This window comes from Lutra lutra, chromosome 11 (assembly GCF_902655055.1).
Source record: "Lutra lutra chromosome 11, mLutLut1.2, whole genome shotgun sequence".
Lineage (NCBI taxonomy): Eukaryota > Metazoa > Chordata > Mammalia > Carnivora > Mustelidae > Lutra > Lutra lutra.
In genome coordinates, this window is record NC_062288.1 from 105957545 (window position 1) to 105984140 (window position 26596).

The window sequence follows — 26596 nt, forward strand, 5'->3', positions numbered from 1 at the left end:
GGACGTTCCTCTGGCGTGGTTCGCCTGGACCCACTTCCTTCATGGGACCAGACTCTACCAGCACTGGGGCAAACCACAGACCCTGGGGGTGCAGGGATAAGGCCTACGGATACTGAAGCCACCGGCAGCCCTCGGCAGGAGCCCTCCCACCTTCCCACAAGACTGCTGGGCCTCGGGGTCGCTCCAGGAAGCCGTGATTCACACAGTCCTGGTCCAAATGCGAGGGAATGCAGAGTCAGAGGCCGGGCAGTGTGGACAGCCCCTCACTCCAGTGGGGAGAAAAGTAGCCACATGAACAGACCTCAACCCACCCATCAACCCATGCGATGGAGAGTCCCTTTCCACACAGGAGACAGACAACACAGGAACCCACGAAATATTTTCATAAGGGGCGCCTTGGGGGTTCTGTCAGTTACGCCTCCAACTCTCGGTTTCAGCTCCAGTCATGATCCCAAGGTCGTGAGATCGATCCCCACCCTGGGCTCTGTGCTGAAGGTAGAGTCTGCCTGGGATTCTCTCTCTCTCCCTCCCCGCCCCTCTCCCCACACTCTCTCCCTCTCTCTCTAAAATAAGTAAGTAAACCTTGAAAAAAATGTAGCTTCATAGGGTTTGTGCTTGTACGTAAGGGGCATTACAACTGAAAGTGACACTGGGCTAGTCTGCGTGGCCGGACAGGCTGGCGAGAGAACAAACAAGGAAGACCCACTACGCCTCAGATCCCAGGAGACAGATACACTGATTTCAGGGCTGTAAGAATCCCACAGGAGTGCAGAGCTGTGAGCTCCGCTTACTGGGTGTTAGATATCTGAATGAACCAGTTTCCTGAAAGCCGGTGAGAAGCTTCCTCCATTCACTGGTGTTTCCTTCTTGAGTCTGTGACAGGCTTCCATTTCAGGGCCAAGACGGTGGTATAGATTCTCGACCATGAGGTCCACACCTTGAGCGACAGCGGTGCTTCCCAGCCCGTGTGTATGGTGCTGAATGCCGATGGCAGGGTGGGGGAGAGGCGGCACAGGCTGCTGGTGGCTGATCCAGCAACGACTCAACCCTGCAGCCCTGCTTGGCTAGGCGAGCCGTCAACCATCCCAGCGATTTCCTACCAGTGAATGGTGGGGCCGCTTTTAATTTTCTTGCTTTTTAAAATTTTTTTTGCTTTTGCAAAGTTCCAGCAGTGCTCCCACGGCTCGCGCTTACCTCAGGCGCCTGGAGAAAATGGCCAAGACCCAGATGACAAAAGGCCGCGAAGTCGAGAATGCTTTGAACCTCTGGGTACAAAGCTGATCACGGTGACCAGGGCATAGAGCAGAGCACATGGGGCGTGAACGTCTGCTTCTGCCCACGCCACAGACAGGGGTGAAGACGGGCTCCTCCCTCCCGGCCACCCCCACATTGGGGCCGTGCAGGAAACGAAAACAAGTCAGGTTTTCAGCCAACTGCGTGTTGAGGACGCGAGCGGGTCTGAAGACAACGTCGTCGGCGTCCGCGATGACGCCGCTGTCACGGAGGCGGGAAGGCGCAGGGGCAGCTCACGCGAGGTCCGGCACGCGGCACCGGCGGAGGCACCTGCGCCGCACCCGGCCGTGCGCCGCCCGACCTAGCAGGACGGAAGCGCCCGGACTCCGGGCGACAGTTCCCGAGCCGGTGAACGCCAGGGCTCCGCGCGGTCCTACGCGCAACGCCCTCGCGCCCGGGAGTGTCGGCGCAGCCCCCGCAGCGGCACGGTTCCCTGAGTCCCTGGGTCACCGCGAAGACCTCGTGCGCGCCCCCGCTTCCCGCTCCCAGCCCCGCCTGACAGATCCTGGAGAAGCAGCGGCAGCGGCTCGAGAGCACGTTTCTGGCGGTTTTAAAGCTGCTCGGAGGGGCGCCTGGGTGGCTCAGTGGGTTAAGCCGCTGCCTTCGGCTCAGGTCATGATCTCAGGTCCTGGGATCGAGCCCCGCATCGGGCTCTCTGCTCAGCAGGGAGCCTGCTTCCTCCTCTCTCTCTGCCTGCCTCTCTGCCTACTTGTGATTTCTCTCTGTCGAATAAATAAATAAATCTTTAAAAAAAAAAAAAAAAAGCTGCTCGGGTAGAGCCACAGGCCGATCCCGAACAGGCCCGCGCGATGCAACCTCCGCCCCTCGACCCCCGGGGTCCCCGGGCCGCCGGGGATCTGCTCTCAGGCAGGGCCTCCCCGCACGTGCGCTCGCGGGACCGGGCTGAAGACCGGCCGCTGCTCCGCGTCTCCAGGAGCCGGTCTGGCTCGGCGCGACGCTGCCCGTCGACGACACGGGCGCCCGCGGGGAGCGCGGCTCGGTGAGTCGCCCGTGCCCGGAGCACCGCGGAGCCGCCTCCCGCGCGCCAGGAAGGACGACGTGGCCGCGGGGGAAGGCGCTGCGCGGGCGCGGCCGTGGGGGATCCCGTGTCACGGGGCGGCTCCCGCACCCGCCGTGCGGCCGGGGCACGCGCACTCACGCGCGCACACGCACACGCTCCCCAACAGCGGGGCCCTCCGCGCCCCGGCTCCGCGCCAGCCCTCCGGCGTGGGGACCGGCGGGCGGACCGCACACGTCAGGGGACGCGGCAGGCGCTGGAGCGGCCGGGTCTGCAGGGCAGGGCCACCGCGCGCCACGACCGGGCGAGGACCTGGAGGCCGGGCCGCGCGACCGACGGACGCCACCCCCCGCTCCCGCCGCCCGGCTTTCCCCTCCCAGGCCCGCCGGGCCGGTCCCCGCGGCTCCCGCCGCCGTCCGCCCGCCGACCGTCCGCGCTCCCGAGCCAGCGGCGGCGCGAGGCGGCGGTGGCGTGTGCTGACGTCATATGGGCCGCCCGCCCCGGATTGGCCGCGGCCGCCTCACCAGACCGCGAGCGGACGGGCGCGCGGGAGGGGCGGGGCGCGCGGAGGCCACGCCCCCAAGCGGCGGGCCGGGCAGGATCACGTGACGCAGGGCCCCGCCGCCCGCCTTATAAGCTGCGCCGCGCGCCCCGCGCCACGGGCCCAACTCCAGGTGGTCCGGGCCTTGACCTCCCTCCTCCGCGAGCCGGCGCGCGGGCGCCCCTCGGACAGGTACGCCGGGCGCGTTGTGGGGCTCGGAGGCGGGCGCGGGCCGGGGCCGAGCTCGGGCCGGGGGCGTGGATGGGGAGGTCCGGGCGCCCCCACCGCCTCCCGGGAGCGGGACGGACCCCGGCCGGGCCCCGGGGCGGGGCTGCACCCCTGACCCCGGCGGGCCGGCTCAGCGTCCCCTCCGTCCGGGCCCCAGGTACCTTGCGCCGGGCGCGGACGGGGTGCGGGAAACTTTGGGGCCGGACGGGCCAGCACCGGAGTGGCGTGCGGAGGGCACTCGCGGGCCCGCGGACACCCGGTTGCCGCCAGCCCGCGCGCCGCCCAGGGGGGCCTCCCCGCGGGACCTGCGACACGGGCCGCGCATCTGCGGGCGCCCCAGGGGCCCGGGCTCTCCCGCACTAGCCGCTATGAGTGGGCGTCGCGGGCGGCCCCGGGCCCGCGAGCCCCTGACCCGCGAACTTGACGGGGCCCCGCCCCCCGCTCCGTCTGCCCGCAGGAGCGCCGGCCCGCCCGCGGTCACCGATGCCCAGGCTGGACGACCACTGCTGGAGCTGTTCCTGCGCCCAGGGCGCCAGGCACCGAGGCCGCCCGGGAGCCGGGGCCGGAGGGCTGGCGGCCAAAGTGGGTGACATGCTGAGCCCCGCCGCGCTGGCGGCCCGCCGGGGCCCGGACCCCGACCCCGCGCCCGCCCGCGGGCCTCGCAGCCCCGGGGCGGGGGGTCGCGGCGCCGGCGGCGGCCCCCCCGGCAGCTGGCACCACCACCTGGTGCAGCGGAGCCTGGTGCTGTTCTCGGTGGGGGTCGTGCTGGCCCTGGTGCTCAACCTGCTGCAGGTGCAGCGGAACGTCACCCTGTTCCCCGAGGAGGTCATCGCCACCATCTTCTCGTCGGCCTGGTGGGTGCCCCCGTGCTGCGGGACGGCGGCCGGTGAGTGCGGCGGGGTGCGCGCTGGGGGAGGGCGCGGGCGTTGTGGGGGGGGCCGCGGGGGGAGCCGCGGGGGCACCGGGGCGTTCTCCCACCGACCTGGCTCGGGGGCCGCGCGCGGAGCCCGCTGCCGTCCCCTGGCCGAGCGGGCCCGGGATTGGCGGCCGGCGAACTGGTGAGCGGCGCGGCCTCGCTGTCATTGGCCGGGCGCTCCAACACGCTACCCGCCGGCCACCGAAAACAAAACTGTCACGTGGGCCGGCGGGCGGGGGCGGCGCGCGGAGGGGACGCCCATCCCGCCGCCGGGGTGCCGCGGGGTGCCGCCCCGCCAGTGCCTGGGATCGGGCGCGCCACCCTCTTGGGGACTTTCTGGGTTACCTGCGAGTGCACGCTTGGTCTCGGCTCGCAGACCACTGAGCGCTTCCGTACCGGACCGGTGCTCATTGTTCCCCGCAGCCCCCGCGGGCGCCAGCTGCGCAGTGCCGAGAGGGCCGTCGGGCCCCTGCCCTCAGCGCACCAGCTCTGCGGGACAGAGCAGTGGTCTCTCCATGTGGGACTGGGTCGGGGCAGGTGTGCCCGGCTGTTGGCTGTGTAGCCAGCACTTATGGACTGCCTGCTTTGTGTTTGATGCGCTTTGTGCACTTGTAACAACAGCACGCTGTGATGGCTCCATTTCACAGATGTGGAAACTGAGTCACAGAGGCCTTAAGCATCCTTGTCTAGGGGGACACAGTGGACGGTGGGGCCACTGTGCATCACACTGCAGACTGCCTCCGTGGAGTCTGGGTGTGTCCCCTGGGCTGTGTTCCAGCCAGGACGCGTCATGGGGGATGCTGCAGCTGCTCAGTGTGTAGACTGCTTTCATCTCTGTTCTTAGGAAAATAGGGTCCTACTTGGCCTTTGTAAATCCTTTAAGCATATGGGTATCCTATTAAAAATCCTCCTTGAGGTTTTCACCTAGAGGCCGACCTTTTTCCACGCACAGATGGTACAGCACTTCTTTAAATCAAAGATCTGATCTTAAAATGAGGTGTTTTAGGTTAGACTTTATTTGCAGTTGAAGCTTCAGGGGATTCTAGGAGTATCTGAAACACAGTGTCTCCTACCTCATTAAAAAAAAAAAAAAAAAATACCAGATAAGCTAGGGCAAGATCCCATACTACATTTGTATCTCTTTAGCCTTTAACCCTATAAGGTAAGGTCAAGTTATACCAAAATAAGTTCTAGAATTCTTTGGATTCCAGTTTTCAAAACTCTAAAATTAGAACTTGATAAAATATAATACGAAATTGAAACTGAAACTCTCCCATCGGATGTTTTATCAGGACTGTGTCTCTTGTTTCTCTGTTCAGGAACCTGAAATAGTTTCCTCTTTCATGGGACACCAGGTGGAACTGCCCTGTGGCTTTCAGGCCTCCACCCTTGGTGACTTTAGGTTCTGAGCCTTGTGTCCCACAGTTGGTCCCGGGGCCAGGACCCCCACCAGCCCCCATGTGCCCTGGTCCTGCCTTGGCTTTGTCCGCTTTGCTTCTGTCCTGGAACACCACACCCTCCCCTGTCTAAAATCTATGTCCTCTTGTTTTAAAATTCTGTGCTTGTGAAAATGCCCTAACTCTCCCCCAACAGTAAGCTCTTCCTACTCCGCCTTCTAGTTACATAACCCTCGTCATTTTACACATGAGGGAACAGACATGAGGCTCCAGGTCCCATCAGAGCCCTCGGGGAACAGGGACCTGGTTCTCGGAGCCTGGTCCCAGGCTGTTCCCACAGGTCAGGACCTGGAGTCGGGGGAGGCTCAGCATGGTTGACTCGTCATAGCGTTATATGGATAATTACCCCCTGCCCGACTCAAGTCTGTGCTCACCTGGACTGAAGAACAGCCATTTTATTTTCAGTTTCTCAAAACAGTGTGATCCTTTTGTTTGTACTCCAGGAAAACAGAAATACAAAATCAGTCTTCAGATGTCATATTATAGCTTGTACATTTTTCTAGGAAAAGAACTGATTTGAATAATATGTTAATGATTGGCGCATTGAAATCCTTTCCTTGTGAGCCGGCATGTTCTAACACTGTGTTGTTTTTTACCAGCTGTCGTGGGCTTGCTGTACCCCTGCATCGACAGTCACCTGGGCGAGCCGCACAAGTTTAAGCGGGAGTGGGCCAGCGTGATGCGCTGCGTGGCCGTCTTCGTTGGCATCAACCACGCCAGCGCTGTATCCTTCGTAGATGTGCTCGGTCCAGAGCATTTTCTTAGCTTACGTGTTGAAATGTTCTGTGCCTTTTAATCAGTATGTATTGTCTCATAGGTCAGTTGAATGGCCTTCTTCCAGATCTTTAAAGACCTTGGCTTGGTGTCTACTTGGCAAGAGTTTTCAAAGTGGTTCAGGAATCTTAAAGTAATCCCAGAAGCGGAGAGGACTTTCTCTGTTGTGTGATAGTCTTCTGGCCCCTTGGAGTGGGTTTTGTAAATTCCCTTTCACCTTCCCACCTCGCATTCTTCTGCTGTGAGGACCTGGTTGCTGTGGCCCCGGGGGCAGCGGCTGGGGGTCCCTGTTCATGGGCCGCTGCTTCTAGAGGTTGAAGAGAGACGGGTCTTTGCTTCTCTGCCCCCTCCCTGGCTGTGCCCTTGAAGTCTCAGGGCCAGCAAAGGTGGTGTCCTCTGCAGGGGGTTCTTAACCGAAGGTCCCTAAACTTCCCGAGTCCTCGGGTGGAAGGTGTTGCACAGACTACATACGTGCTGTACATCAGTGCATTTGTCAGGAAAACAGGCCATAGTTTCCCAGGTCTCAAAAGACTTGGGGTTTCTTTAACACAACTAGAATGTATTTCAAAATCTTCGGGGAAGGTCTTCTTAGAGTTACTAAGTCCTGCTCAACCTGTATCTTAACAGGAAGAGCGTCAAGACGGGATGTTCTACCTTAGCTCCGACAACATTTGTGTTTTCACCTGCCAATTGGTAGCCTTGTGATGAGAGGCAGGCGTGTGTCCACGGACTGTGGGAGCATGTACTGTCGAATGACAATGGATGAGGCATCCGAGGAGACGGGAGAGAAGTGTGTTTCCTCAGCTCAAGTTAATAGTCAAAACAAGAAATAGGACGGGGACTGCGGATGATTCAGCAACAAAATGTGCTGTTCCGTGGTCAGATACCAGCAGCTGGAGCTTCTGGAGCATTTCCTTAGATTATTGTGTCTCACCGAGTGATGCAGTGGAGTCCTCGCTGTCATGGCAGCCTTGTACCCAGCAGACCTTTTCCGCTGCGGTCTGGGCGGGTTCTTCGGATGGAGAATTATAGGGTGTGGAATAATGAAAGCACACGTGTAGGATCTGGGGTGTTTTGTTTGCTTGTCTGGTTGGTTTTTTCCTTTGGCTTGTTTTGATCATCTTGAAAATCATTGAACTTTTCCTTAACCTTGCATCACTAGAAGTTGGATTTTGCCAATAATGTCCAGCTCTCCCTGACGTTAGCGGCCCTGTCTTTGGGCCTCTGGTGGACATTCGACCGTTCAAGAAGTGGCCTTGGTCTTGGGATCACCATCGCCTTCCTGGCTACGCTGATCACCCAGCTGCTGGTGTACAATGGTGTCTATCAGTAAGTCTGTGCCCCCAAGTAGCGACTGCGTCCACGAGCCGTTCCTGCGCTTTTGTCAGAATACCCATGAAGCTGAGATGTCCTGTTTTACTTACCTATACATGAGGTCGATTTAGGCACGAAAGTCTCAAAAGCGCTGCTGGTCGTGGATTGACGGCACAGTTTCCTCTGCCGTCTCTGCAGGTACACGTCCCCAGACTTCCTCTACATTCGCTCCTGGCTGCCGTGTATCTTCTTCTCGGGAGGCGTCACCGTGGGCAACATCGGCCGGCAGCTGGCCATGGTACGTCCTGACGCGGGCAGCTCCTGGCGCGGTGGGGCTTAGCCCCGTAGAAGCGCTTGACGAGAGTCGCTGTGACGTGTGCTGCTCGATGTCTAGTTGAGACCCAAGAACAATTACTGAGAAAAGCAGACTTTAAAAAAAAAAAAAAGCGTGACAACACCAGGGCAGCTCTTCGCTAAACTATAAAGATTCAGGGATCTGCAAACACATGGGGAGCTAGAAAGCAGAGTAGTGGGGCCACCCGTCACGGAACAGACGCGAGTGGTGGCTTTTCTGCGCTCTCAGCTGCTCCAGGAACCGGCAGAGCGCAGTGGCTGGAGTGGCTGATGGTGGGTCACAGCCCCCCCCCCCACATCCTGCGGGGGCAGCAAGTGCCAGGAGACCCTGCGCCAGGGTCCGGGCCTGGGGAGGTCAGCCCTGCCCTTCCCGGGACCCGTGGGCCTGGCTCAGCAGCGCTGCAAACCCCACCGTGGTGGGGGAGCCCAGCTCCCAGGGCGCGGAGCTGTTTCCCACGAGCCGGAAGGCAGAGGAAGTCGGGTCGCTTTGGTGGTTCTGGTCAGTAGTAACGCTCACGTCTAAACCCTTCTGTGGACGTGGACATTTAACTTCTTGAGTTGACTTGGACTCTAGGCCTTCAGTAAAGTGAACTGAAGAGAACTATGAGCCCTAGGAGGCCCCTGCCCTCAGAGCAGCCCGGGCTGTGTCAGAAAACTTATCTCGGTCCGTCTGGCTGCTTACAGAGTCAGGTGCCAGCTGATACTCGCTGGTGGGGTTCGAATTTGAAGGCTGCTTGGGCTGGTTCCCAGAAATAGAGCTGATTGCACAGAAAGAATGTGTAGCTTGTCCCATTGGTTCTGGAGTTCCTCATCCCTCCCCCCGCCTACACCAGCCCTTAGGGTTCTGTGCAGCCAGTGCCTCGACAGGGGATTGATGAAAATATGGTTTCTCGCAGCCCTGATGAGGGTCAGAGGACTTGGCTGACTTCTATAGGCCCGTGTGGCCTCTCGTGGGATGCCCCTGAGGCTGGCTTCCCGCCCCCACCCAGCCCACTGACTGGTTTTCCGAGTAGAAGCGGGCAGGCCCACCATCTCTCCGCCGTCCATCCTCCAGTGCTTGTGGCTGTGATGCTCCTGTTTCAGTACCTTCAGTAGAGAACTCCTAATAGAGCTTTCGGGATAAAACTGTCGTCAGCCAGGGTGACTTTTCATAAAATGAACGTTTGTATGACATTCGTCACGTCAAAGATTGTGGCTTCGGGCTGCTGGGGGATGGTGCTCTGTGTTCTCGGAGAAGGTTCGACCCAGGCTTAGCACGTACACGTTTCTCCAGTAGAGACCGGCCTCCCACAGGCACGAGTTGTAAGCGTCTAGAAATGGTGGGAGGAAACGTCTTCTAAAAGTCATGCAAATTGTACCTTCGAAAATACCGCTTGAAGATTGTGTTCATGAATGATCCTTGCTGCGCCCCTTAGGTCATTATGGTAGAAAGCTTAAAATTAAAAATTTAACCACTAAGTTTTAGAGATAAAACTAGCTAACTGCAGGGCTGTGATCCTCCTTACTGAAGCTCGTTCTTCCTCTTTAGTCTTTAGAAGCGGGGAACTTCCGTAAGGATGTTCTTATCGTGTCTTGAAATGTGGGGTGTGACCATCCCCTTCCCGCCCAGGTCATGAGAACGAGCGGACTTGTCAAGGCTCTGTGCCCACTCCGCCTCCCATTTCCATCCATGAGAGGGTGCGGGTCCTCCCCCGGGTCCCAGCTGCAGGGACAGTTAGCGGAGTCGGAAGTGGGGGCTTCTTCCTCTGGGCCGGCTGCCCGCTGTGCTGTGGGCCAGGACGGGAGCTGCCGGCGGCAGGTGGCCACTGCTGGCGGCTCCAGGCGAGGGAGACGGCAAGGTCCTCCTCTCTGGGTGGAGAGCCAGGACGGGTGAGCATGTGTGAAACGGTGTTCAGTTGCGCTCCCGGCACAACTGTTGTGTTGGTGCTGGAGAGGGCTCCATCGTGGAACACGGTTTCCAGCAGCTTCTGGCTCCATTGCTTCAGGGAGTTACGGACGCCTGGGGGCGGGAGCCAGCTTGAATTCCTGTTCCACAGCACGGGTCCATCGGACTTGGCGGGCAGCACTCGAGGAGACCAGCCTCTTGGGGGGCCGCGGGGAGGTGGGATCTGGAACCGGTTGAAAGCTGCTGCTTCTGGAAAGTAGAACTGTGCATGGTTTTTAGCGTACGTTAGATTTTTCTAGTCTTCATTTAAAAAGTTACAGCAAGGGGCTCAGTGCGTCAGAGCCTCTGCCTTCAGCTCAGGTCATGATCTCAGGGTCCTGGGATCAAGCCCCCTATCAAGCTCTCTGCTCAGCGGGGAGCCTACTTCCCCCTCTCTCTGCCTGCCTCTCTGCCTACTTGGGATCTCTTTCTCTCTATCAAATAAATAAATTTTTTAAAAATCTTTTTAAAAAAGTTACAGCAAAAGCATTACTTTTATGATCAGAAACCGAGGTGATGTGCGTAGGGACTCGTAGTCTGTGGAGGGTGTGGATGGGGGAGGAGGGAGGCTCGCCGGCCACTGTCGGAGCCTGTGTACACGGGGGCCCTGCGGATGGCCGCCTACCCCTGCCTCCACTGCAGCCAAGACCCCAACTGAGCTGAGCGCCGCCGCCTTCCCAGGCACGACCCTGGCCTTAGATCACGTCCTCCCGCCGCGGCCACAGCGTGCAGTTGGTGCCCGCCTCTCTGACTGTCCTGGCTTCCATCCCCAGACCTGCGTGCACACGAGTCTCAGGAGGGCAGCAGTCTCGCTCCGTGCCCGGCATGCCCAGCACAGTGCGGGCCGCCTGCTCCCTGAGCGAGTCCTCCATGCACATGCAGCGGGGAGGCCATCTGTGTGCCCTGCAGCAGCCAGCAGAGCGGGGAGCCTGCCGATTGGGTGGGGGTGTGGGAAATGACATTTGTCTCTGACTACGCCAGGACCCAAGAATGAAATATGCAGTCCTGATGGAGGTTCCCTGCCTCAGTGCTGGTGCAGCCTAAGTGCTGCTGACCCCGAGGTGGCAGAGGGCCACGAGGGGCTGGAGAGCTGGAGGGTCTGCAGGTGCCCGCAGCCCAGCCCTGGGGGACTGCGAGCAGGCCCTAAGGCCCCTGTCTTGGAGCAGCCCTGAGGCTGTCCACCAGACAGACTGGGAGAGCGTACCCTGTTGTGCAGGCGTGTGACCTGGCGGGGGGGGGCCTCCCAGCCGAGTGCGGCGGTGGGGGGAGGCCTGTCTGCCGTGCCCCTCCAGCAGAGGAGCTTCTCCTTCCACACGCGCAGTGCTCACCTTCTCGCTCTCTTTCTGTGCAGGGGCTTCCCGAAAAGCCGCATAGCGACTGAGTCTTCAGACCCACCGGAGAAGAGCGTGATTTGGGAAGAAAGTCTGTGACATTGGATTGTGACAAAGATTTGTCTTTTTTCCTCAGTGATCCATTTAGATGGGGCTGACTGTCCCCGTGACTCCCGGAAAAATAACTCAGCTGTCCTAGAGTAGCACGCGGAGAAGAGCTGCTGCTCTGGAAAGGGCACTTGGTTGATGTGTCCGTGCCCGAGTCCGCTCCGGAGACGCGCCCCCAGGCGGGCAAGGGAGTGCTGGCAGGCACGGCTTCCCGAGTATTGGTCTCCTTTACGTTATTAAAAGCAGGTTGCCATAAAGCCTTGAACTAAAGCCTAATTACCAGCTGTTGGTTTTGTATCGCTGCCCACGGGGGATAGAGCTCGATGGTGCTTAACAAAGGTGAGGTGTGGAAAAATAGGAATATTTATCCAAAAGTTTTTAAAAATAGGGTTGGTAAGAGAAGTGGCGGTGAGCGCAGGGAGGCTGCATGGGGAGGCCCCAGTGCTGAGACGCTCACACCCCCGCGCCTCACACCCGTGTGCCCCGCAGCGCACAGCCGGGCTCTCCTCCCTGCCGCGGGGCTTTGTGCAGACAATCGCCCCTAGCGCAGAGGGCGGTGAAGGCCGCGGGTCCACACTGCGGTCATCTGAGGGCCTCACTGCGACACCTGGGGAGTTTCATCCCAGATCCGTAATCTTGGAGGGCGTCCCTGTCTGCGGAGCGTCTCGGGCTTAGGGAGCCGGAGTCGCGTGCGGTTCCCTCCTACGCCGGAACGGACACGGCGATGCGTCCCCCCGGCCCTCTGGAATCTGCAATCCGTGATTGCCTCGTGAGCGCCGCGTGCGCACGCCACCGCCTGGAGCGCCGCGCGTCTCTAAACACTCGGAGATACCGGTGAGCACAACGTCTTCACAGACTGGCATAGACCATCCCGGACCCGCTTCGCAAGGACTGGGTCTCAAACATTAAGTGCAATGTATATGAAAACCAATCTGAGCCTTGTATTCTCTTAAATATTTATTTTTTTTTAACGTATGAGGGTTGAAGAGGGTTCTCCATTCATTTCAGTGCTGCGCGGAGGCGGAACTCAGCAATAATTTCTTTCAGTTACGAAGTTACTCTGTCATGCCCTCCACTGAGCCCCAGTCCTTTCAAATACTCCAGACGTGTGGGATGGGTAGACCTGGCATTTTTACTTACAAATTTACCTTTTTGTACTTTGCAATTTAAATGTTTTTGTTTCAAATTCTGTGAAAGTGACTTCATTACAAGACTCCTTTTGACTAGAAACGGGCAGTGGGCAGGACAGGGGGTCGGAGGGTCAGAGGGCCCGGCGCCCGCAGCTGGGGACGTGCACCCTCGGTTCCTCTGGTGCAACGATCTTGTTACGGTTGTTCGGTTTTGTTCCAAGAAAAACACCTTGGAGCAAATTGTAGGTGACTGTGTAGCTAATCTGTGTTAGAGGAACTTTGTGTAAAAGAAAACAGGATCGTTCCGAACTTGGCACTGACCCCTGACACGTCTTCTTTGAAAGTGAAGTTGGATGATTAACCATGTGAAAAGATTTTTCAAGGAGGAGGTCAGCATTTTATGAAAAACCAGGAGTTACTGGGTGAAAGCGGTAATTGAATCTTTAAAGTATACGTGATCATGTACAAACAGTAAGTATTTTTTCCTCTGAAACTGGAAGTAAATCTCTATCTCTTAGAAATAATGTAGCCAAAAAATGTGAATCTGAAGAAATTTTTTGCCAATACTTTATAGCAAGTATATGAACCAAAGTGATTTGCGTTTGTAAAAATGTAAAATATTACGAACAAAATTTGCACTATACCGGATACAGACATCTAGTGAGATTCACAGTCATACTAAGTTTTCAGCACTGTGTTCTTTTTGCATTCATTTTTTACTTTTATTAAAGGTTCAAAACCAACGCTTGTGTTTACGAGCTTTTCTTCAAAGGGATGGAGGGGGCTTCTCCTGAATGTTAGGGTTCAGAATGGGAAACTGCGTTACAGCTCTTCAAACATGACTAAATGTTGAGAGAACCTCTTGGGGAAACGCTGCTTGAGTGTATTTTTACTTCGGGTGGGAAGTGTGACCGGCAGGAGGGGCGGCATTGCACCCTGCCTGAGCCTGGCCCCCGCCCCCCGCCCCCGCAGGAGTGCTGTGCTCCGTCCAGGTGAAGGGCCCCTTCTCCCCATCCCAGATAGGTGTCTCCCCACAAAGAGAGCCCAGGAACGAGTCCTGTCTGAGAGGAGTCCCATGTGTGTCCAGCCCAGGGGCTCAAACCCTCCCAGCCTGGGTTTGAGAGTAAATCCGGGAGGCCTGCGCTTCCTGGACTGTGGTGGGTAGGTGGGACAGGAATCCAGTTTCCTTAGGGGCGAGACTCACCACTCAGAGATTCCTCCTTGTCCCTCTGTCGGTTGCAGGGCTGAGCGCAGGGACTCCGCGGGTCCTGAGTACCCCCCAACCTCAGCAGGAGAGTTTCTGGAGATCAGAGACACACTGACGTTGGTCGGCCTGCCGGTCGGCCGGTGTCCCAGGGACGTCCCACCCTCGCATTACAGGCTTTCCCTCCATGCTGGTGAAAAGATGAGGGAAGGGAACCTGCCTTTCCTAGGGCACTGGGGCGGCTCGAGTCAGGATCTCAGGGTCGTGGGATTGAGCCCCACGTTGGGCTTTGCACTGAGTATGAAACCTGCTTGAGATTCGCTCTCCCTCTGTCTGAAATATAATAACAAAAAAAAAAATAAACTTGTCTTTCTATTTCATGTGTTCAAAGAGACCTTTCACATTCATTTCTTTTAAAAAGGTCCAAACTCAGGTTTGCTAGCAATGCTCACTTGGTGAGAGTTCCCGCTGTCTCTGTAATAATGTAGTCGGCAGATAGAGACCGAGAGTTGGGGTCTACTCTGAAAAGCATTATACTGTAAAAGATTAGTACAGATGCTACAATTCTGCTTCAGCACAATCCGTGTAGTAAGATTCTCGCCCACTCCCCACTCATCTGCCATCAGGCCTGCTCTGGATGGGTTGTGGACTGATGAGTAGTAATTAGCAGTAGGCCCTGCATACAGCCAGGATGAAATTGTCCACAGCTGACACCCACACTTGGTGCTCTGACGGTTTCTTCATAAGGTTCACACCTAGGAGTTCCTCACCTGGGCATTTATAGAAACCGCCGTGTGCCCGGGGCCAGGGGGCTGGGGAGCCGGGGGTGCTGTGGCAGGGCCGTGGGGGCTGGGCCAGCCCAGACCAAACCTGGACCCCACACCACACTCTTCTGTTTCTCAGACACTGGATTTTGGCGTAGGGCACCTGTGTGACGAGTTCTCTATGTTTCTGTTGTTGCTGGGACGCGCGTTCTCAAGCTCAGGAAGACAGCAGGCAGCGTCCCTCTCCCTTTCCACAGCACATCCGTCTCCCCAGAGCTCCCCAGGCCACAGGGCCCTGTCCCCACAGCCTCTGGAGCTGTGGCTGCACGCCCTCCTCCTTCCCCAGCTGTGAACGCCCTGCTCGGCACCCCGCCTCGATCGGGCTTGGCCTTGCCCCCCACAGTCCGCGGGTGTATCTGCGGCCCTCTGCCCCGCGTCAGCTCCAGTCTGCGAACGAGAACCGACGCACGGGTGTAGGGTCTCTCATCAGCGGGGCCTCGAAGTGAAGTCACCTGTTCGTGCAGGCTTTTGACCAATGAGACGCGGTTGGCTCTTCTTATCGGCCCCCTCCCCCCCAGCGAGATTCTGACTGCCCTGGGTCGTCCTGTCACCCCGTGCACAGTGTCAGCGAGCATCGTGGCACCGTGGACGTAGGGCTGGGCTGCACTGGGCCATCCACACCTCCTGCCTCCGGTGCCAGCCTCCACCAGCCGAGGCCAGCGGGGCTGTGGGGACCCACCCTGGAGGGACACTGGCTGCTGGCTCAGAATGTCCCAAGATCCCGGAGCTGCCGCCCCACACTGACACCCTCAGAACCCGCCTTTTCTGGGCACAGTGCTGTGTGCCCTGCACCCAGGGGGTCCGCGGCCACCCTTCACCTTGTGCCTCATTGGCCTCCCGCCTGCTTCCATACCCGTCCTCATTCTCCCCTGCTCAGGGCCTACTGCCCCCCGCCAGTCTGAGCAGCTGGCGTCCCCGTCCCCTAGCTTCCTGTTAATCACCTTAGTTGCAAAGACCCAACGAGGGCAGGACAGGTGCATGGCTAAGCTCTGAGCAGGATGGCGGGCTGAGGAGAGTGGCCGTGCCCCTGGTGAGCCGCCTCCTGACTCTAGTTCCCGCCACAGGCCCTAGGGATGGCTGCGAGCCGGTGCTCTCACATTGCGGGAGTCAGTAGGCCTCCGCAGGAGCGGCCTGCCCAGCTAGGTCTGGGGTTTCCCTGCCCCCGCCCCCCACACATCACTATCCGCGTCTCCCTCGGACACCCGCTAGCTGGCCAGGCTGGCCAGGAAAAGGTTACCACGTCAACGAGTCACTGGAAAGCTCATTTCAAAGTTTCACGTGTCCGGAAGGAGGGAGTCTGCACTTTATTTTACATCATAGGATTAGCAACGAGCTCTGAGTCCTTTTAGAAATCTGGGCACACAGAAAAGCCCCCGCTCAAAGGTTTCTCATAAATGAAATTGTTGCGTTTCCTAAGATGCACATAGCGGACTTTGCAGTTGTACAGTTGGTCATTTAAAACCACTGGGAACAAGAATTCTAGTAGGAGTTCAACAGAAATGAAAGAATGAGGGAAGGGGGGAGGGAAGCTGTGAACCCCCCGGTACCTGCTGTTATGAACCAGTGTTTAACATAAAATAGCTTCTTGTTTTATTTTTTTAATTTTTTTTTAAGATTTTATTTATTTATTTGACAGACAGAGATCACGAGTAGGCAGAGAGGCAGGCAGAGAGAGGGGGACACAGGCTCATGATCTGAGATCATGACCTGCGCCGGAAGCAGAGGCTTAACCCACTGAGCCCCCCAGACGCCCCTGGCCTCTCATTTTAAATCCAGCACGTGAACTTGGTACCTGGTCGTCTGCTGTCCGGACACCCCGGCTCCCCTCGAGGTCACAGCCTAGACAAGTCGGCGAGCGCTTCCTTTCCCAGTCCTTCCGCGTGGAACCGTCTCTCTGGAGATCTCCCTGGTCTTTACCCTGTGGGTGATGGGCTCACCTACGCTCCCCACCCCAAGATAAGTGGAAGCTCGACCAGGACACCTCAGAATGTAACCTTGTTTGGAAAGAGGGTCATTGCAGTCTTAACCAGGCAAAGACGCGGTCACTAGGGTGGCTCTGATCCAGCAGGGCTGGGTTCTTGTCAAGAGGAAACATGGACACAGAGCAGTGAAGAGAAGAGGACAATGGGAAGACCCAGGGAGGCCCTGCTGAAGCCTGGGACTGCAGAGCCAAGGAACGCCCCAGGCAGTCCCCAAGGATCGCCCGCCCTCCTGCCTTCGGGGGGACCGTGTCCCATGACACCTTGGCCTAGACTCTGGCCTACAGATCTGGCAGATGCCGACATCTCTGTCGGCTTTTTGTTTCCTACAGTGTTTGCTTTTCCAGAAGCACAGCAAAACACCGGCCAGCCCCTGCTGCCTGGCCCGCTGTGCCCAGACTTCCGGGAGCTTCTAGAGCTTTGCCCAAACTCCTTTTTTCCCCAGTACAAATATATTGAAACCTCTCCCAAATTACCCACGCCCTCCCGAGGTGGGGTATTCATTCATAGTGTGTTTAGTTGGAAATAACAGGGAACATTTGCCAGAGAATTCATTTCTCCAGATTTCTGTCATTTGGAAAACCCTCTTAGGTGGAGCCACTCCATTTCCCAGGCCGTGAGAGGGAGAAATGGGCAGAGAAACTGCAAATTGAGTGGGAAACTAGGAGCCAGGGCCTGGAAGCCAAGCCCTGAAAGGCTCTATTAGTCAACAAGGAAGTTTGCGGGTCTGGGCAGACGTAACTGGCCCAGGCAGAAGTCAGCACTAACCAGGTAGAGTTTCTAATCCCGGAGTCAAATTCTCCCGCTGAGATGAGTCAGTCTTCCCTCTCAGCAGCTGGCCCCTGGGGCAACTGATTCCAAAAAAAAAAACGAAATCGTGAGAGCCCAGGCACAGACACCCTCCCCTGGGGGAACCTCATCGCAGCTCAGCCCCGGGTCAGAGCCAGACCCTCAGTCCTACAGCTGCAGCTTCCCCTCCCCAGGGAGCCCGAAGCTGCTGGGCCGTGGAAATGAGCCCCCGGCTGGACTCCTCTTCTGTTACTGGGAATGCAACCGCAGGAGAGCCGGGCAACGCCTGCGGAATCGTGTGCACCTGCCTCTCGCCCACTTCCACTTCACGGTGAGGAGCTGAGCGCACTCCTGGAGCTTCCTGGTGCAGTGAGCCTGAGCCCATCCCTTTGTACAGACCCATGGGATCTGCGCCCTCTTCCCGAAGGCATCCCTGTCCCATGGGCTCTGCTCTGCTGTGCCCAGATGACTTCTGCTCTCTTCTGCAGTGGAGATGAGGAAAGGCAGAACAGGACAGTGGTTCCCAAATTGGGCTCAAGTCCAGGGCCTCACCCATTCCTAGCTACACATTCTTGGCTGATGACTCTTGGTGTCTCCTTCTCCTTACCTGTAGAAGGGGCACAGTAACAGTACCTGTCTCCTGGGGTTGTGATAGCCTTGGAAGCATATGAGCTCAATGAATGCTAACTGTCATCACCATGACCACCATCATCAGCATCACCATCATCATCACCATCACCACCATCATCATCACCACTATCACAACCATCAACACCATCATCACCATCATCAACATCACTACCATCACCACCATCGTCATCACCATCATCATCATTGTCACTATTATCATCACCATCACCACCATAACCAACATCACCACCATCATCACCATCATCATCATTACCATCATCATCATCATTATTACAATCATCACCATCACTACCATCACCACTATCATCACCATCACCACGACCATCATCACTACCATTACCACCATCATCACCATCACCACCATCATCGTCATCATCACCACCATCATTGTCACCATCATAATGATGTCTTTACTCCTTTTATTTGCTCTAATCTGCTTTGGGTTGCTACTATGGCACTCTACAGAGGAGCCCACCAGGAGAATTTTACAACCCACTTTATAGGACCTTACCTCTGGTTTCCAGGATTACAATCCTGAAGCGTAAGTGCACAAAAGTAAAAACAACAAATTCTACCTGGAGAAGTAAAAATGATAATCATTCTTAAGATAGAGTAGAGGACTGCATTTCAGCATTCATAAGCAAGCACTTAGGTAGTTAGGTAACAAACTTATCATCTCTCTCCCTAACTACCCATCTAAGCTATATCAATATTAAAACTTATTTTTCTGGTTTAAAAAACTGTACTAGTAATATCCTTTCCTTCTGAAAGTGCCAAATGGTGTAGAAATGGATAAGTTAAAGAAGTCTCTCCTCCAACTTTTACTTCCAGGAGTAAATACAATGTGATCTGTATACTTCTAGGTCTATTTTAATACCTACAAATAGTAAAAATAAAACATAAAGTAATGTGATAGAAACATGCACGATTGCCACTGTCCATCTCCAGAGCTTTTCCATCTTCCCAACTGTAACTCTGTCCCCATTAAACACTAACTCTCATTCCCCTCCCCCAGACCCTGGCGCCCACCATCCTACTTTGTCTCTTAAATCTGACTCCACTAGGGTCCTCTTATAAGGGTAATCACACAGTATTTGCCCTGTGGTTGGCTTGTTTCACTCAGCGTACTGTCCTCAAGGTCCATCCGTGTCGTAGCACGTGTCAGGATTTCCTTCCTTTTTAAGGCTGAAGAGCATTGTTTGTCCAGACCACATTTTGTGTATCCATTCACCCATCAACGGACATTTGGGTTGCTTCCAATTCTTGGCTATCGAGAATAATGCTGCTGTGGGTGTGGCATATAAATATCTCATTGAGACCATGCTTTCACTTCTTTTGGGTCTATACCCAGAAGTGGGATTGCCGGATCACAAGGTAGTTCTACTTTTTATTTTTTGGCACTTCCACACTCTTTTCCATTGCAGCTGGACCATGTTTCCATCCTACCAAAGCCATAACACGTTCCAACTTCTCATATCCTTGCCAACGCTTGTTATTTTCTGTTTGTTTGGTGGAAGTCATCCTGAACAGACGTGAAATGACACCTCGCTGTGGCTCTGATGTGCATTTCTCTGATTTTAGTGGTGCTAAGCATCTCTCACCTGCTCGCTGGGCCATTTGTAGTTCACATTTGGAGAAATGTGCCCTTGGTTCCTTTGCCCGTTCTTTAATCGGGTTAATTTTTATTGTTGAACTGTGGAAATTCATCATATAGTCTGAGTATCACCCCCTAATCAGAGATATAATTTGCAAATATTTTCTGGAGAGCACTCGACCTGGAGCTCCGTGTTCTCTCTCTAAAATGAAGAAATAAATCTTTAAAATAAATAAATAAATAAAATCTTAAAGAAAAAAAAAAAAACAGAAGAAGAACAGATTTCCAGCTACTTAAGTTTTGCTGCCTGTAGAATGTAAGGTCATCTCCCACTTTTCATCGTCATGACAGGTCAGGCAGACACACTTGTCCATTTGTCCTTGTGACCCTGCCTGAGTATGTCTACTGCCAGAGCTCTAACAACGAAACTCTCGGACTTCCGGCACTCATGGCTCTAACCTTGGGATCAGTCCCGTGACATTCCCTTTGGTTCTGCTGTGCCCATTCACACTCTCGCGCTGAATCTCGCGTGTTTGCGGCTCTGCAGGTGGAAATGCTCTCTCATTTTTACCTGGCGCTTCTCTGATCCCTGGTGAGACTGGTGGTTTTTACTGCAGTGATCAGCTGTCTGTATTTCTCTTGTGAGTTTTCTGATCAGTTCCTGCAAAGTGGTTTGTTTTCTAACTGTTGCTATTTTCTCACTTCTGGGGTCCAATTTGTGTATCAGGAAAGTTAGGTCTTGGTCTTTTCTGTGCGGTTCACGCCTGTCAGCGTCATCGGCAATGGCCCCCTTCACTCTACAGGACTGGGTTGGAGCTATAGGGGGTATTCCGTGTAGCACCCGGTTACAGAGGGCTCTCGCCGGGTTCCTGCATCTTACAAAGGCAAAGTACAGTAAATATAACCCAGAATTGATTATCTGAAAGTTTCATGAAACTGCCTGTGTCTGGAGGTGAACGTTTCTATTGTCCTCTGGAGGAGACTGGGCTTATTTTTAAAGAATCACTAGGACGGACCCTTCAGCCGTACAGATACAACACGCAGCATAGAGATCAGTGACAATTTACTGATCAATCAACGCACCCACGAGCGGAAGAAGCAGTCAGTCAGATGCTTCTGTTGGATTAACCTTTTTGTCGAAGGCAAAATGGTGGAAACCGACTAAAGAAAAATAAGATCTGGGCCAAGAGCCTGGAATCAACCAGCACAGGGTGCCTCATCGCTCTCCCGGTGCCCCTTCTCCCCACGGCTCTGAAGGACAGGACCCGATGCCACGCGCTGTGCTGTGTGACCTCTGCCACATGCTCTGCTGTGGAATCCACAATCCCAGAGAGAGGGAAGATGTCACGGAGGAAGGGGAAGGGTCTGGGACTGGGTAGCCAGGGCCCCACAGTGCGCCCAGCACTCTAGAACCAACAAATACATTCCGAAGGGCCTGGTGATGACAGCCTCAGCCAGCAGGCCCTCAGCGGCTTAGCAGGCGGCAGAGCCACCCAGGGCCGCCCGGGTGTTCCTACAACTGGTCTTGCGGCCCCGAAGGTGCTGGTGAGCAGCCCAGCCACCCTCCACCGCAGCCTGGTGCCTGAGGCCGCTGTTCCAGTGCTCCGTCTGGACTACCTCCCCTAACCCTACTGACTGACAAGGTACGGATTATTCCCATTGCAGGATGGTGAAACCGGACACAGAGGCACCTCCTGACTCACCGCCAGCGGCATCTCCTCTCCTCCGTCCCAAAAATGTCTTCAGACATGGAGGGCGCAGGCCTGGGAGCGCAGGGCGCCAGCCTCTCTCAGGCAAGCCTAACCTTGGGCCTCTGCTGCCCGCCCCCCACCCACACACCTGGGGAGGGGGAGGGAAGCCTGCTGACCAAACGGTCCTCAGACCCAGCATTCCAGAAAGATCCACCCCACAGGTGCCTTTCCTGCTCCGTCTGGGACAGTTCAGGGCCACCCTGGGAATCGCATCAGCCTTCTGGACACCACTTCTCACTGCTGTGGGGACCCGCACCAGAGGAGACCCCCATTCTGGCTCTAACACACTCCCGTGGTTGCCGGAAGCTCCCCCAGATGCGGGCCTGTGGCCAGTGTGCTTCCCGGGGACACGAGCTGCGGCGGGGCACTGGAGGACGGGCGGCCGCGGTCCTGGAGCTCTGCCTCAAGGCCCGCCTCCGGCTTCTAGAACAAGCCGCTGCCACCCAGGCCCACATCTGCCAGAGACACAGGCTCCCCGGCAGTGCCGGGCGCTGGTCCCCCGCTGGAGCTGGGACAGAGGGAGCCCCTCCTTGTGCTGGGGTCCTTCCCCCTTCCCACCCCGCAGGGCGCTTTGTCACTTTCTCCAAGTGGCGCCCGCGCCCCCTGGTGGCCGCCGCGGCCCCCGCATCCTCCGCGGCCCAGGCTGTCCGCACACGGGGAGCTGGTGGGGATCCTGGTGTAGACGATCTATTCTCTTTCTTAAGCAGACTAACTGGACGGAGTTTTAGGCAGTTTATTCTTTGAGGTTACGGGGGACTGAGGCTCAGGGCTTGGTCTCCAGATTGCAGGAAACGACGGTTTGGGAAAAACAGAAGGTCCAATTCACGGTGCAGGAGAAGCCACCGCTGGGTCCACCCAGACCCCAGCCCCAGCCCTCACCATCGGAGTTGCTCAGGCTGCTGCTCAACCTGTCTTATCAACGGCCTCTCTTGCAGCGGGTTTCCAGGGACCCCCGCGACGACAGCCCTCAGCCACCCCTGCGGCGCTCCAGGAGGACGATGGATTCTGGCCTCTGCCGCCCGGAAGGTTGGGCCTGGAGGACTCCGCGAGGGGGCATCCTTAGGGCTCGCTCGGGCACGAGAGGAAGGGCGGCCAGCCACGCATACCTGTCTGCGGGGGTCTGGCTGTCAAACCCGTCTGTCTGTCCCAGTGCGGAAACGGGGCGGTTCCCTCCCAGCTGCCCCTCACTGCTGTCAACACCTGGGAAGGCAGCGAAGATGCTGGTGCGGGGCTTGCTGAGGCGGCAAGGCGAGCTCCTGAGCCCTGGGGGCCTGGAAAACGGTAACAGATGCCGTGGCCTCTGCCGAAATGAATTTTCAAATGAGTCGCTTTAGGTAGCAGGCACGTTCATGAAGAAAAACAAGCTCCTTTTCCCCTCCTTCGTGGAGGCCAACAGCTGGACGTCCTGTTAGTAAGGAGGAAATCACAGAGAAAAGCCGGGGAATTCTCTCCACACGAACCACTGGGGCGGGGGCGGAGGGTGGGCATCCATCAGCGCCTGAGGGACACGGGGACACCGCTCAGCCCCTCCAGACAAGAGTCTGGCATGTCACTTCTCAGCCTCGTCCTTCGTAGCCAAGGGCAGACCGGTGGGCTGGAGAGCCTGACCACGCCCAGCACAGCCCCACTCGGAAGGGAGGCTCTGAGCTGTTTGGGGACCACAGCGATGGCCGAGGACAGAAAGTCCTCTCTGATGGGAGGAACAAGTGTCCCCAAAGGCTGACCCCAGGCCCCCTGGCCACAGAGGGCAGCCCAAAGTCTGGGCAAGCCACATCACCTCAGGCTGGCCCTGCTGTCCTCTGTGTCCCTTGCCGCAGGCATCGCTGGGCACCAGAGAGACCGGAGCTCTAGACATTCATCTTCAAGCGTCCAGAGTGGGTCCCCGGCCAGAGGTACGGTGGTGTGGGCAGCCCCTCAAGGCCCAGAGCTTCACGGTGTGGGGCGGAATCAGCAACAGAGCGCAGACGCAGAAGAGGGGAAAGATGACCCCAGGGTGTGTTTTCAGGCCACTCCCCCACTGCAACATGTCCCCTCCCAGCCCCACCAGGCCACCGACCCCGTTTTCCTCCCCTCGTGCGTTCTCCATCGGGATCACGCTGCCTGCTGAGCTGGGCATCCAGCCGGGGTCTCGGGTGTGGGCGTCTTGGACAGCTGTCCCTGACTGTCCTGCCTGGGGACGTGCTGCTGGCATCTGGAGAGACAGGAACTGCCCCCGCATCAACTCAGCCCCAGCTGTCGCTCCCATGAGGTGGGGAGTTGCTCCCGCCCTCTGCACCTGCGTCCCCAGGGCTTCCACGCTGAGCCACCCACCGGGGTCTGACCTACACACTTTGTATTTTTTTTAAGATTTTATTTATTTATTTGACAGAGATCACAGGCAGGCAGACAAGCAGGCAGGGGTGGGGGGAAGCGGGCCCCCTGCTGAGAGAGAGCCCGACGGGGGGTTCGATTCCAGGACCCTGAGACCATGTTCTGAGCTGAAGGCACCGGCTTCACCCACGGAGCCACCCAGCCGCCCCCACACACACCTTTTTAAAGCATTCAAGGACATTAGTCCTCCTCTAGTTCATCAAGATAATACGTTTGAGAAGGAACAGGATTTGGCCAATCGATGACGCAGAACAGCACCCCCCCAGCACTGGGTACCCCCGTACACTCCTGTCCTAGCTGTTGTTTCTAGAACCTTCCTCACGTGCATAAGTACCGTGAAGAGCTGCCCCGTTGCTTCCTCCTGTGGGGAGCGAAGGTTTCGCCCCCACACTGGTTCTCTGCCCCTTCCTTCCATCCTCGTGTTTCCTAACTAGCGTCGGGCGTGTGTAGCAGTTTGGTGCTGTAAATACCGTTCAGAGCTCCCCCACTTACGTGGTGAGATGCTTATTTTCTTGTGCAACTTTTTGCCTTTCCTGATGTTCATGGTTGCCTTTCTGCCCAAACTGACCTTCCACCTGTGCCCTCACTCATTTGCCTCCACGGTACTGACCCCCCAAACCACGTCGAGAGGAGGTCGTCTCTCCTCTGGATACCGCCCCCATCCCGGGCTGTGCCCCTCCTCACCGCCCGCCACGCCCGGGCCAAGCACTGGTCTGAGTGTCTGCACTCCCAGCTGGCTCTGGGGTACCCAACTCGATGGCCGTGTCCCTTTCTGTCCTGTCCTTGTGGGTTTGTGTCTCTTCTACTGTGGGCCTCATGGATACAGATGAGAATTATGAAGAAGGCTAAGACGTCACACGTCCCCACTCTTCAAAGGGATAAAGTCTCACAGCACAGACCCCCCCATGGACCCCTGCTGCTCACCCTCCCCACCTCCCCTCAACTTGGACAGAACCTTTCCTATGGGCTGAATTGTGTCCCCCCAAAAAAGATACATTGAAGTTGAAATCCCCAGCACCCTATTTGGAAATGTGGCCACTGCAGACGTGACCAGTTGGATGGAGACGAGGTCGCACGGGGGCAGGGCAGCCCTAATCCAGTGGGACTGGTGTCGTCATGGAAAGGGGAGTGTGGACATTGGCAGGTGCAGGGGCGGGCGGGGGACGCTGTGGACAGACTGGGGTCCTGCCCAGAGACCACCCGACACAGAGGGAGAGGCCAAGAACACCCCCTTCCTGGGCACCTGCTGGGTGCCGGGTGTGGACACACCTGGATGTGGGACCCTGGTGAGTCCTGAGTGACAGACCATGCACCTGTGTTGTTTAAGCCCCTGAGGTGTGGCCACACGTGACGAGCGGACAAACAGCTCCGCTCTGTGCAACTGTCCAGTGCCTCAATGGCTATGGCAGTGACCACTCTTTGCCCCCAGAAGCTTCTTTTCCTTTCAGAACCTTCCAGAACACCTGAGCTGCCCCCCAGGACACCCTGCGGAAGACCTCACTTCCCAGCCTCCCTTGCAGCCAGGTGGAGCCATGAGCACGAACGCGGGCCCGCAGGGTGACAGGCAAAGCTTCCGGACCAGCTTGTTTATGGGAAGTCCTCCAGCCTGGGCTCTCTGCCCTCTGCAGGGACACAGACGTGACGGGGGGGCCCTCCGTGCAGGCCAGACCCCGGTGAGCACGAGACAGCATCGCCATACCGAACCATGGACGGAGCCTCTCGAAGGGAACCGGGAGCCCTTCGAACTTGCCGGGGAGAACGGGGGCTTCCGGCTCGGAAAGTGCATTCCGTGTCCAGCCCTGGCGGCCCTGGGGGGAGGAGGACGTGCTCTGCTTGTGGGGAGGGTGTGGAGGGCTCTTTATTTGTAACCTGAACAACTGTGACGAAAGCTTGCAGCAGAAAGGCAAAGCCGTGCACTGTTTTTTCATTACAAGAGTCGAAATTACAGATCAGAGCAGGTGCAATATTATCATTTAATTTGTCTCTCCTCCATTTTTCAGATCTCAAGGACTCTCCTGGGCCCTGAGAGGAACTGGTTTAAAGCGTCTGGGCGACCAGTCGTTTCAATGCTTTTAACAGTTTAAAGGCGACGAAGCTAGCAGAAACACTCCCCGTGCTAACACAGGCACGCGTTCCACCCACGGGACGGGACATCACGGAACGTCACTTCGATGGTGCCTCCTCTACCCTCAAATGCAGATTCGGTCTCAAAAGAATGCTGCTACAAGAAGGATTTTCTCCAGGGCAAATGCAGTCTTGCCCAGAGACGAAGATGTTCAGGTGTAAATGAGTCCTCGCCTTTGGAAATGACCAGGAGTCAGGCAGCATGCTTGTCCCCCAGTCTCATCCCCAGGACACCCCTGCGGGGTCTCTGCTTGGCTGGCTCGGCGCTGGGCCAGCTCGGGGCTGCACAATAAAACCTCAGACAACGACTGCACCCCTCGTCCTAACCGAACCATTAGGTGAAAGCCATCTCATTAGCTGCTCACGGGGGACACGGAGCAGAAACTGCGGGTCCCCAGGAGTGGGACCCCCATCCTTGGAGCTGGGTGTAGACCTCCCAGGTGAAGGGAAACACCAGGTGTCCTGGACTCCTGAGACAGAAGCAGAGGCGGGACACGCAGAGAACTCGCACGGGAGCAGGACCCCGCCCTTGAGCGCGTGGACTTCCCTGGAGGGGCCCCTTGGGCTGAATGTGTGTGTTTTATGTGGAAGGCAACCCCCACCTTTTATTAGATTTTAATCAAGAACGATCCTGTTAAATATTTAAGATAGCCTTTTGAGGATGATATTTTTAAAGAACCATGTGATGAAGAGAAGAACATGGGGAAGCATGAATTTTTAAAATTCATTCCCTGTGTATAATGACTCCACGAGGCGCTCACCGCTACTCAGCCACGAGGAGAGCCAACCACAAGTGTCCTCCATGTGGCCAATTGTCCTGTCCCTCCCGGCCCCAGGACTCCCATCCCGATCACCATCCCAGCTCTGTTTACCTGAACTAACACCATTGGACTGATTAGCAAGGGGACGCCGATTTTTAAAA

The 26596-nt window shown here is 56.8% G+C and overlaps 1 protein-coding gene and 1 long non-coding RNA gene across 2 annotated transcripts; both read left to right on the plus strand.

Annotated features, from left to right (window-relative positions):
• The first annotated feature begins 2906 nt into the window (after positions 1-2906).
• On the plus strand, positions 2907-13131 carry INSIG1 (insulin induced gene 1). Its single transcript, XM_047695066.1, has 6 exons — positions 2907-3044; positions 3538-3966; positions 6053-6177; positions 7390-7556; positions 7740-7839; positions 11171-13131. The coding sequence occupies exons 2-6, from the start codon at positions 3564-3566 to the stop codon at positions 11198-11200; spliced, it is 825 nt and encodes a 274-aa protein (XP_047551022.1). The 5' UTR covers positions 2907-3044; positions 3538-3563; the 3' UTR covers positions 11201-13131.
• Positions 13132-20868: 7737 nt separating this feature from the next.
• Positions 20869-25971, plus strand: LOC125081187 (uncharacterized). Its single transcript, XR_007121605.1, has 3 exons — positions 20869-21072; positions 24999-25223; positions 25559-25971. It is a non-coding gene; the product is annotated as an uncharacterized LOC125081187 (long non-coding RNA).
• The last annotated feature ends 625 nt before the right edge of the window (positions 25972-26596 follow it).

What these genes read in the sequence shown, in the direction of transcription:
- INSIG1 (XM_047695066.1), top strand. Translation starts at nt 3,564, where the DNA reads ATGCCCAGGCTGGACGACCACTGCTGGAGCTGTTCCTGCGCCCAGGGC. An exon ending in GTGCTGCGGGACGGCGGCCG is followed by an intron (nt 3,967 to 6,052) that starts GTGAGTGCGGCG and finishes GTTTTTTACCAG; the next exon opens with CTGTCGTGGGCTTGCTGTAC. An exon ending in GTGTACAATGGTGTCTATCA is followed by an intron (nt 7,557 to 7,739) that starts GTAAGTCTGTGC and finishes CCGTCTCTGCAG; the next exon opens with GTACACGTCCCCAGACTTCC.